Source organism: Clinocottus analis, unplaced genomic scaffold (genome assembly GCF_023055335.1).
Source record: "Clinocottus analis isolate CAN_PGR_092001 unplaced genomic scaffold, fCliAna1.0.p SCAF_26, whole genome shotgun sequence".
NCBI classification, from domain to species: Eukaryota; Metazoa; Chordata; class Actinopteri; order Perciformes; family Cottidae; genus Clinocottus; species Clinocottus analis.
Window position 1 is genome coordinate 4,266,880 of NW_027175998.1, and position 12,088 is coordinate 4,278,967.

At 42.2% G+C, this 12,088-nt stretch overlaps 2 protein-coding genes across 6 annotated transcripts in view; one reads left to right on the top strand and one right to left on the bottom strand.

Annotated features, from left to right (window-relative positions):
* Positions 1 to 1,433: 1,433 nt before the first annotated feature.
* LOC137794913 (retinal rod rhodopsin-sensitive cGMP 3',5'-cyclic phosphodiesterase subunit gamma-like) lies at positions 1,434 to 1,847 on the top strand. Its single transcript, XM_068592054.1, has 2 exons — positions 1,434 to 1,537; positions 1,730 to 1,847. The coding sequence occupies exons 1-2, from the start codon at positions 1,434 to 1,436 to the stop codon at positions 1,845 to 1,847; spliced, it is 222 nt and encodes a 73-aa protein (XP_068448155.1).
* A 4,044-nt stretch (positions 1,848 to 5,891) lies between these two features.
* Positions 5,892 to 12,088, bottom strand: part of rbfox2 (RNA binding fox-1 homolog 2) — a 34,089-nt gene continuing 27,892 nt past the window's right edge. For 2 of the 5 annotated variants that reach the window (XM_068591806.1, XM_068591809.1), the window contains 5 exons: positions 11,857 to 12,004; positions 11,217 to 11,262; positions 8,843 to 8,934; positions 8,206 to 8,278; positions 5,892 to 7,495 (listed from right to left, as the gene is read on the bottom strand). In XM_068591806.1, coding sequence (XP_068447907.1) covers positions 7,451 to 7,495; positions 8,206 to 8,278; positions 8,843 to 8,934; positions 11,217 to 11,262; positions 11,857 to 12,004 — 404 coding nt within the window. In that variant the 3' untranslated portion in view covers positions 5,892 to 7,450. Of the gene's footprint in view, positions 7,496 to 8,205; positions 8,279 to 8,842; positions 8,935 to 10,746; positions 10,784 to 11,216; positions 11,263 to 11,856; positions 12,044 to 12,088 lie in introns of those variants that run through there. The other 3 variants (XM_068591805.1, XM_068591808.1, XM_068591807.1) reach the window with 2 other exon arrangements.

The following is a 12,088-nucleotide window of genomic DNA, read 5'->3' on the forward strand; positions in this document are numbered from 1 at the left end:
ATTATAACAATATAATGATCTGTGTAAGTAACTCAATATGTCTGAAAAAGTTAGAAATGGTTTCTTAATCAATTTGGTTGTTTTTGTGGCATGTTTCTTGTCTGCTTTAAGCAACATGTATCTGGTTTTCTGATTTGAGATAAAGCGCTTTTATTTTGAAGGCGAGAAAAGGGATAGAAATGGAAGTAGCATAGTAGCATAGTACGACCTTTAGCGGCTAAAGCTACGTCTTTAAAGACCAGCTGCGGGGCGACTGCGGCTCAGAGGTGAGCAGGTCGTCCTTCAATCAGAGGATCGGCGGTTCGATCCCCGACTCCGCTGGCCCGTGTGCCCGTCGATGTGTCCTTGAGCAAGACACTTAACCCTAAACTGCTCCCCTGAATAATACTGGCACCTTGCATGGTGGATCCTCATCAGTGTGTGAATGATGTCGTGTAAAAGCACTTTGAGTAGTAGAAGTCTAGGAAAGCACTTTCAAAGTACGAGCCCATCTGAGATAATTGTGTTACAGATGTCCAGTAGTCTGAGAGCAACAATCAATGTGTGACGTAAAGCCTCGTGATAGTAAAAGGATGAATCATAGTAACATGCAACAGCAGTAATGACATGAGTAGTCGCGATAAGAAAAAACTGTTAAGAACAAGTTAAGAAAAATGGAAACCAACGAGCAGGACTGTCTCGCTGCAGAACTTTGGCATATCTCTAATTGTTTCTAGAACTATGAAATTGGATGTTTGCGCCAACCTTCATTAACTATCTGACCTTTTGGACAGTTTCTCTCCTCCCTTCAGTAAATATATAATCTCTGCTGGTTTATGTTTCATAATTAGGCAGCCATTTTACCCCCAAAAGAGATTCATATCTCAAGAGAGCATCCTAGTTTAATGTATTAAAACAAAAGAGAGAAGCCTTTCGGTATTTTCAGCACACAGACGCTGCAGTAGTAGTTGTGTGTCCGTTACACACAATGCGTAACGGACTCAAATCAGGATGATTCTGTAACTGAATTAGTTGACACTATTTGTTTGCATGAAAGTGGCCACCTGAGGATGAAAGTCCACCGTGAGATTAGACCTACGACCAAAGTCACGGAAAGGTCGGATTAGGGCAGATTGAAAATTAGTTCGTCAGGGGCAAAAACCTCCTTAAACCCAGGGGTTAATATTCACAACATACGTGTGGTGACTTCAGACTGGAATTAAGTGAACGTGGTGACACCTTTGCCTCAAGATGTCACCGGCCGACGAGTAATCTTTAAAGCCAAGGTGCAAAAAATAGACAAAGCTGTTTGTGTAACAGGGCTGGAAGGAGCTTAGCGGCAGCTTCAGTCAACGCTTTGACCCCAACGTAGAGACGGCACGTCACGCGATCGCAGTGCACATTAAGACATGCAAACTTACTTTTGACGTGTTTTTCCTCTCAGTGCTGAAAAGATGGGAGACGCAGCCAATCCCTCCGACAAGAAGGGCCCTCCCAAGTTCAAGCAGAGGACGACCCGCACCTTCAAGAGCAAGGCGCCCAAACCCGGACAGAAGGGGTGAGAGTCGGCCTCGGGTTGCACTTCTACTCCATGACCACTTCATGTAGAGAAAGAGTCACTGCTTTAAAAACAGATTCATGGTATGCGCTGATACAATTCAGCCAATGGGTGTGAAGGATAGTTTTCATAATATCTGATTACTCCCACAAGTGAAAGTCACGTATCAACTTTTTTTTTTTTTTTTTACAGATTTGGAGACGACATCCCCGGCATGGAGGGCCTGGGCACCGACATCACCGTGGTGTGCCCATGGGAAGCTTTCGGGGACATGGAGCTCAGCGACCTGGCCAAATATGGAATCGTTTAAAAAAATGCACTGCAGCACTTCCAGCACAACTATTTTACCTCCCTGTACCTGACTGCCAGTCCTCCCCTCTCGCCCTGCTCTCCTTCACCTTCCCAAACACCTGACCTGAGGTCTGCCGCTGCGTGAGGTCTGCGTAGGTTTTTGGGGAATCATGCACAAAGCTTGAGACCCAAAGCTGATGGAAAATGTGACAAAATTGGCAAATGTCATTTCTAAAAATTAAAAAAAAAATTAACACAATTATTTATTTACATTTGTATTTAAATACTGTATATATGTGCACTTCAGTGAGGTGTCTATGCTCTGAGCAATAGCTCCAAAACTCCTCCTTTCTGCCTTTTCTACACCACAACTCTTCTTCTTTGGAGCTATTCATTTCAATGTACAGCCGTTTAGGATTATACAAATATATATTTATATATACACACACAAATATTTCTATTTTTATTAACTATGAATGTACATGTGTGCACATCAATAATGAGTCGAACTGTCAATAAATATTTCCCCCCCAAAAATGTCTTCTTGAAGCACACGAGAACTTTATAGGAATTTCCAATTTGATCCAATGTAATATTATAAAGGCCTAGTTTCTGCATGAATAAAGCTGCTAATTAATATGTATCCCGGTCGACAGTGTGACATAACTAGGATGCATTGCCATGACATTTTACACACTTCCATGTACATGCAGATACACTGAGCTGTCCTCCAGCGTCAGTATATTGAGCAAATACCTTGTACACGAATGGCTTTCCCATCAGCCTCAGTCGTACAGGCCTTTGTTTTGTTTTATCTGTGCTAATTAGCAAAGTTAGCATACTAAAACTTGGATGTTAACTTCAAGCTGCTGAACATTAGAATTTTAGCGTTGCATGCTAACAACACGCATCACTTGCATCATGCGTGACGGTGTGAAGGCTGCTTAGTTCTATGAAACAAAAAAGGGCCGGCGGGTCCGGTTCCATGTATATTATTGTGTGTGTGTGTACAAAGTATTCTTGAATGTGCACGTGTCGTGCGGCATCCCCAACACGAGCAGCTGTAAGCTAGCCGACTGGTGTAGCGTATGGGGTTTGAGGTTAGCATGAATCTAAAACACATTAAACTCGAGGGAGAGGTTTCGTAAGTCATGACACGGTATCAACGCCGCAATAAACGCAAGTCAAAATGTCAACTTTCTTATCTGTAAATCTGTTTCTTGGTTGGGTTTTAATCGGCGCGCCACTTCTGTGTGGACTCGCAAAAGGAAGCGAAGTCTGCCTTTTCCCAGTGGCCCTCATATGTGAAATACACAAATTAATCTAATGTAGAAATATGACAATCGGTAGCTACACATTTACCTCCAGCAAACCCTCCTACTCTCCTCGCTTCACTATTTTACCTTCTTGTAGTCCTCTATTCCTTTCTTTAATAAATAGTACGCTATTCGATAACATCGGCTAACAGATGCCTATTTTTGTATTTTTTTGAAAAACATTGTTTGAAATAATAAATTGTCAGACTAATCATATTTTTTCCTTTCCTCCATCACGCTTCTATCCAGTCACCTTCCACTTTGACAGAAAACATGTCTTCAATCACGGATCTATAGAATTAGTTATCATTATCTCATCACTCGCACATCACAAACGATTTAAACTTACCTGGCTTGAAAAGGGGAAAGGTGACGGCGCTCAAAGACACTAAAGACGTGGCGATGAACGAACGCAGCCATGACCACGCGGACAAAACGTTACGCAGTTAGCGGCAGCAGAACGAGAGATGAGACGCGGACAGACACGAAGACTCACGGACCGCCATCAACCACATGATCCTCTTGGCGGGGATAATAACTGTGGTTATTGCTCTTTTATGTCATATTTATTTAGTCCGTCAGTCAAACTCTGCGCCAACCAAATTGATTGCCATTCATGAGCCCAGGGAATGGTGAGTGGTTTTAACCGTTCACACAAAAGTCACAATCCAGACGTGATCACGTCCAGCGGTAAGGAGCTTTAGTCATTGTTGTGTAAAACAATAAGTTCAGCTCGTATTGTTTCACACACACCGCTTTAGCATCCTTCAGCCCATGTCTTGATTTTTCAGTTTGCATGTGTATCACTTAGCCTGACCTGTGGTTTGCAAGAAGCTATTTTAAAACAAAAAGCTCCGACAAACCCACTGAATGCTAATGCTAACTAGCATCAAACAGTACAGGGGCAAGGTTAGCAACTAGCTGGTGAACACATGGAGCTTATACAGAGAGTTGGTGGAGACCAAAACAAAGCTAAAAGTAGAGAATGTTGGGCCAGGAAGTCCAAAGATGCTAATGTTGCTCCAGATACTCTTAAAATACTTGTTTGCATGTGAGAAACAGAAATCCACCAAAATTGCTGGACTTTTGTCGTAGCATAACTTTTTCGTGAGGTATTATACAAACAGTTTTTTGTGGATACGTTGAAATAAGAGAACTGGTTACCAGATCGGCTTCAAATTCGTCAATATGTCAGTGCTGTGTGTTGAAAGCACACTGGCATCAATACTGAGACTTAAATGAAGTAATTAGCACTCACTCTACTTACTCTACGTGTAAACATTAAAAACACCGTCTAAATAAATAGAATACCAAAAGAAAACCACCTGAAAGCGTAATCACAACAAAACATTTTTATATAAAACATTTTATATGGACATTCAATAACTAAAAAAAAAACAAAATGGCAGTCAGGGGGGATATAGACATGACAGAGGGAGAGGACTGTTCATTGAGGGAACCATAGCAACTATGAAGGAGGGCCACATAGTTTACTATAATACAGTGGCGAGAAAACCATGACAGGAGAAATTAAGCTGCCACGTGTTATTTTGTGCGGCAGCAGGCTTTTTATTTTGAGTTATTCTGTTGCCAAACAGCACTGTGCTCTTGGTTGTGTGAGCTAGCTTCAAGCGGCTAGCTGCCGGTCGCTCCCCTCGTAGCGTTTAGTGGTAAAGAAGACGCAGCGGGACTCGGCTGCTCAGGAGTCAAAATATGAAAGACACAAGATTCATGCAAAATATTTCAAACTTGACAAGTATCGCTCATGCTGGTTTGTCCATGCCGTCAGTGGCTTCATAAGTCCATGTTTGTGTATTTTGTGTCGCACTTCTCAAGTTGAGAACCAGAACGTGCTGGGGACCGTAGGTTAGCATCTTTGGCTAGGTTTTTTTTTTTTTTTTTTTCGTCCAGAGCACATTCTGTAGTAATTTGAATATATAACAAATGCTAAAATTAAAACAGCAGCACATTTAATAGAGAAAAAAAAATATCTTATTGACCTGTTTTTTCCAAATGTGAGAGATGGAAAACAATATTGAAATTAGTGAAAATGTTGGGTGGGGGGGCAGAAAAATTGAAAATAAAAGTATCTCATTCAACACAGCTTATATCATATCCCACAATGACATTTAGTTTCCCACCATGTTGAAATATACACCTGCTCATGTACGAGTGAAAACACTTTCAGACGTCTCACTGGACATCTTCAAATGAACCGGAGCGAGCCACTGAAATGTAAGGGGTCTGCTTCAAACTCTAAAATAAATGAATAAAAAAAAAAAGAAACGCACACAAAAAGGAACACAGTTTTAGCCAAAGTGCTACACGCCTATGTTCGTTCATCTCAAACGTCTCAGCCTCCAAAACGTGGACATAAAAATAGAGAGAAATGCAGCCGTCGCTGTATATTTTTGAAATAATCAAATGTCATGCTAACGGATCCTATAATCAACCCAAAACAAAAGGACAAACTGTCGCTTGGATTGACTGATTATTTCCCCAAGAGGACAAAGGTTGATAGTGTTACATGCATACCTCTAGTGCGTCGGTCCTCCGGCACGCGCTCGACTCAAGAACTTTATTCCAATGCAAAAGAAAAACAACAAAAACAAACTTGAAATCGAACTTGCACCTTATTGGAGAAGGAACAACACTTAAAGATATATATATATATATATATATATATATATATATATATATATATATATATATATATATATATATATATAGACAAACAAAGTGAAAAATATGTAAATAAAGACAGCCATAAGATTATGATCATAACAATAACAAAGATAATATATTTATACATACGGCAGAAAAATGTGCTTTCTACAAATCTTTGGAACAAAAAAAACAAAAGCCCAAAAAAACACACACAAAAAAGCCACGTTCTGGAAATATAGAATACAACGGTATAGAAATATGCACAATAGTAAGGTGTTTTGCATTTAAATATTTTCTATGAACTCAGACAGAAGCTCTCTCTTGCTCGGTGAGGCGCCGGCTGGCAGCGCCTCCGACACATTTACCGACTAAAGTATGTTTCAGGAAGACTCGTTCAATGTTGGACTCTGCTCTAGAAAAGGTGGAGCATGGGGGGAGAGGAGGGGGATCCAAATAATACATCTCTACAATAAAAGCGTCAACAAATACTAGAACCCCAGGGTTGTGGGTGGATGATGTTTTGGATCTAAAAGCTAAAAATATAAAATCAATTCAGGACGACGATGTTTCAGTGTGTGATGTTCTGGTGGCGGCTGCACACAGTGTAGAGAGACTATCGTGGTGTCGTATAGTCCACAAGGTGGAGGGATCCAGAAACAGATGCTCACTGTCTGACGCTAACCCCAAGGTTCACTGTTGATCTACAAACAAAATAAATGTTGTTTTTTTTTATTAGAGGAAGAATAATTACAATAATAATAATAATAATAATTTGGTAACTTTTTTTCTCTAAACTAATTTCTTTGCATATCATAACAATTTTAAAGTTTAAAGGTTCACCATTTCCACACACTAAGAAAACTTGAGGTAAGGAACAGCTCTAATAACCCCTCCCTCCCCGAAGCTTTCGGACGTGATTCCTGTCGCGTTGCACTTCCTCACTCGTCCTCACTCTTCCTCACTCTTCCTCACACTTCCTCACACTTCCTACGTGGAAAGCCTCATTACTATCCGCCCACATTAAGGTGGAATCACCTTAAAATCCCATCAGTGGTTGTTAATTATATTTTTTTATCGTCGGTGACTTGTCGTTCTGGATCCAAAACGTTGTTTTTTTAGCTTCTCTTCCTCCTGCTTCCTATCTCTGCGACGCATGTGGACACTTTTGATTCCCTCCCTTTTTCCTTCAAAATGGTGAGTGCGTGCACGGCGCTCAGCTCTTTTCTTTTTTTTTTTTTCCCCCTCACGCCGTTGACAGCTGTTTAAAATGTCCGTTATCCACATACAGCCTTTGGAAGAACATCTGGGCTCCATCACGAGTCTTGTGCTGCTGAGTGCCGAGGGAATAAGAAGAGGGGACTATAATACAGCCGTGCAATAGGGAAGGTGGCCATTTTAAGTCTTTTTTCTTTCTTTTTTTACTGTAAAGGCCATCTGTCAGTCTTTAATACAGCATTCCTCTATTTCTGTAGAAGCGTATATACGAAAACGTGGGACTGCTCTGGGGAGGGATCTGAAATATCTTTGTTGAGTCGACTCCACACTTTAAAACCGGGTGCAGTCCACCTCCACGACAACAGAGGGAGCTCTTTCAGAGAGATTCAATGGAAGAGGGGAGCTCCTGGGAAATGTAGTGTCTTTAGTAAGGGGCAAATCTACTGTAGCCTCCCCTGTACAGTGTGGCCTGTGGAACGACAAAAGATGAACAGCTAGTGAGTAAAGTCCTTTCACAATAGCATTAGTCATTCCTGATCAGGCGGTCCGCTTCCTACGTTTATTTTATTGTCAACAAATCCCATAAAAAAGACTGAAACCAAACATGAATATATATATATATATATATATATATATATATATATATATATATATATATATATATATATATATATATATATATATAATATATATATATATAATATATATATATATATAATATATATAATATATATATATAAATAAATAAATATATATATATATATATATAAATAAATAAATAAATATATATATATATATATATAAATAAATAAATAAATATATATATATATATATATATATATATATATATATATATATATATGTCCCACAAATTAATCCCCAAAACAGTCTCTAAAAACACATTTTATAAAGAATATCCTCTCTTTACCTTTTGCAGGACGTGTGCTCAACTCTACAGCGCTCAGCTGTTTTCTTTGGGTCAACAAACTATATGTTGGTGAAAGTTTTTAAATATCTTTGTCTTAAGCAGAAAAGTCGGAGAGCGCCGTTATAAAAGTACTGAGGGACTGACGCGCTGTTGCTTTAGCTCTTTCATGGGAGTTGCAGACAATAAGAAACACAGAATATCACTCGCCTCGTCCTTTGAATGTTTGACGGCGTCGGGTTTCGGGGACTTACCATGGCGCCGACGCCGTAGGCAGCCGGGTTGAGCGCAGCATGGTAGGGGTCTGCCGTGTAAACTCGTCCGTAGCTACATAGAAAACAAACAAACAAACAACAAACATCACACATGAGGTGTCGCATATTAAGTCAAATGAGGAAAAGAAAAGAAGAAGAAAGGAATTTGGCTGAATTTGCTGTAACGCAGCGGTCCCCAACCTTTTTTAAACCACGGACCGGTTTCTTGTGACAAGATATTTTCACCTTCAAATATGACGTAATAAAATGATAAGACCGGCATGAAGCAATTATAAAGTGCATAGCCGACACTCGACGTGTGTTTATGTTGTTAACTCTGTAAATTACACCGTCATGTCCAGTCTGCTGCTTCATTTAAACTCGCTTCACAAAGACAGGATGGTGGACATGGAGGCAGCGTTTCCAGAGCTGGTGATCTCAAAGATGCTCTGCCTTGATTTTAATCCAGAACACCAAGTTGAAACAGACTTTTAAGTTTCATTTTTGGGGTAACTATTGCGTAATGTGTCAAGAGGTTTGTCTGTGTCCGGTCTTTTTTCAAAATAAAACGTTTTTGTGGTTGGGGACCACTGCTGTAACGGACTACCTTCCGGCCAGAGGAGGCTTCGTAGCTCACCTGTCACTGTAAGCTGCCGCTGCGGCCGCCGCCGCCGCCGCTGGTGTGGCTACCGCGGTGGGCTGGGCGTAGCGATACGCTGCGTAGCCGCCCTGTGATGACGAGGCCGCGACGGGAGTCGGGAAAAGGGGAGATGTATACGACGAAGGGAGAAACAAAGAGGAGATCAGCGTTAAAAGGGTTTGGCGCATTTCCCTCTACACACTGACGGACAAGAGGTTAATCTAACGAGGGTTAACACTGTGAGCAAAACACTGCTGAGAAGAGAGCGAAAGATTAACAAGCAGACAGTCAGCAAAACTGGCTAATCTGGTGCAGTACGGCATTCACAAGGATGTAGCTCAGGCTCTGTGTGGGTCTCTCCCTCCATGACCAACACGGAAAATACATCACGTGTTTAGCTGTTTGCAAGCGTTCGTGCAACATTACAGTGATTTCTTTTTCTTCTTTCTATCCCACACTGTGCGTTGGACATGGAGAGAGAGAGAGAGAGAGAGAGAGAGATCATACCTATAACTGTGCCCCACCCCGGTTCCCCTACCAAAAACACTGTTAAAGAAAGGGGGAAGGGGTGTGGCAAGATGATTGTGTCATTATTTATGTTTGGATGAACAGCTGATGGACCAAACAAAACAAAAACTACGGGTGAAAGAAGACAGTCAGCCAGTCACGCACGCACACCCACGTAAACGCTCACGTGGCCAGCGGCCAATCGCTGACAGACACGGCATGCTTTTCCCCCAAACTCAGAACGCACAGCGGATTAGGCCAAACATCCCTATGAAAACAAAACAAACACCGCTGCATTCTACCCTAAAGGATCAGTCACGACCAAGTCCCCGCATTCAGGACCACACAGCTGCCGCTATGGGGGGAGGGGAGGCTGGACTGGGGAGAGGGAGGGGGGGGGGGTTTAGGAAGGAGTAAAGGGTGGAGGAAGATGGTGTAGAGGGGGAGGAGTGGAAGAGGAAGAGTCGCTGAACGAGGAAAGAAGATGCAGTAAATAATAAAAAAGGAGTAGAAGAAGAATGCCAAATGACACTTGAGAAAAAATTACACAATGTGTTTAATTATTAACTGAGGATGAAGTGCAATTAAGGATGACATGAAAAAGAAGGGAGGGGGGTACAGACGGAGGAGAAAAAGAGGGGAGGAAGTAGGAGGGGGCCGGGGGAGGAGTCAGCCTTGTCAATATGTCTGCATGCCGACATTGATTCAGTTAGCATGCCACAGGTGAAACAGATCGGGAGATTCCTGGAAGGGGTCGGAATTAACTGCTGATGGAAACTGTCCCACATCCCTCTGACTACTGAGAACATGCTCGGGCTTTAATGTCTCATTGGGTTCGCATCCTCGCTGACGGACATCCGTGTGTTTGTGTGAATCAACGAAATAAGTGTTAGGAAAAAAAGGGGCGTGTCCTGAAAAGGCATCTGCTTTTCTTTTTTTTTTTTTTTAATCTCCGCTATGATTTTGGAATAAAAGTGTGTGTGATGATGTCAAATATAATAACATGTGTTGTCTCCTACATTCATGGATTAATTCTTGCTGTTGGGCGTCACATAGGGACGATGCCAGAATAAAACATCTTAGAATAGACTTAACTTAACCAAGAGTGCAGATTTGGGCCCACAGTTCAAGTATTGACCTGCAATACTGCGCCTAATCCTGTAGATCATTTGAGAGTGGACATTTTCATGTAGCACATGCTTGGCAAAGTCAGATTTCAACTTAATTCTCTTCTCCCCCTTCCGCAACTCCACCCATGTCAGAATCCAGTGAGTTAGTAGAAGAAGACAGAGAAGGCGTGTCAATCTCAGATGGTCAATAATGTCTAGCAGCACGCAGTCATTGGAGACGAGGAGGATGCACACTGGCTCTCACACAGAGTGTGTAAACCCTACCTGGGGCAATCTGCCACTAATGTCCTGAAACACTAGTCTACAGAGAGAACAGAAACAGCTATTGTCAACCTGGTCACACACGCCTGCACACACATACACACGCATAATCACATTGGTACAAACTGAACTCACAAATGCACAGAGACAAACCCGAGAGGAGTGTACTCGTGAATGAACACTGATGGAAGTGTGTGTGTGTGATGCCGTTATATCTGTATGCATCATTGAGAGGACATTTCAGTTGGGATTACGTTACAGGAAAACCAAAGATGAGTTCAATATATTTGAAATAAAACCCATTTGAAATAAACAAGTTAATTTAAAATCGAGTCCAGGGGAACATGAAAACACCCAAAAGTACACGTCTCTTTGGGTTTAGTCGTGCTGTGTCACACTTCAAAACCCACAGGCAAGAGGAGGGGATGTAAGTGAGGGGTGAGGCAGCAGAGGGCCGAGAGAGGGATACTTACATAGAGATCAGCTGCACCGTAAAAGCCATCCTGATAGGCCATCACACTGAGAGAGAGACAGAGAGAGACAGAGAGAGAGAGAGAGAGAGAGAGAGAGAGAAGATAGGAAAGGGAGGGAGGTGAAGGAGAGAGAGAAAGAGGAGCGGTGGTGGAAAATCCAAACAAACAAAAAAATGGTGTGATGCGCCATCGTGTGGGCATTGCAGGAAACAGCAAACAAAGAGTGATGGAGGTAGAGAGAGAGAAAGAGAGAGAGAACGGTGCCAAACGGATGGTGAAAGAGAGAAAAAAGAAAGAAGGGTGAGATTATTACACACCGTGCAACATGCAAGACAAAATACCACCTCTTTGTCTACGGCTGCGCGGCTTTAGAGTGAGACTACTGTTACTGCCGTTCATCAGGAGAAGACGCACAACTTAACCACTAAACATTGTTGCCTTTGACGGACAAGGAAATGGTATTTTAGCTCCGCAAACCATCAGTGTCAATATCTCAAAATGTACGATATACATACAGTCAAACACACCGCATGCACAGTTATGAAGTATTATTGTTGACGAAGTAAATCATGCGTATTATATCTAGATTTAACAGTTTTCTGGCGCAGTGTGTGTGTGTTTCTATGCGTTGTGTGTTTACCCCGGGTAGGTGGGGATGGCGGGTTGTGGCACGGCGGCCCTGACGGCGCTGTAGACGGGTCGGGCTCGGCCCCGGAGGTGAGCGCCTCGAAAGGTGGCGGCGGTGGAGGCGGCCGCCGCCGCTGCCGCTGGGTACGGGAACCCCGGTACTGAGAGACGGAGAAGGTGGGAGAGATCGGCTGAAGTGCCTTCAGGATAAAAACATTATCTGTGCATCCTGTCTCCAACACAAC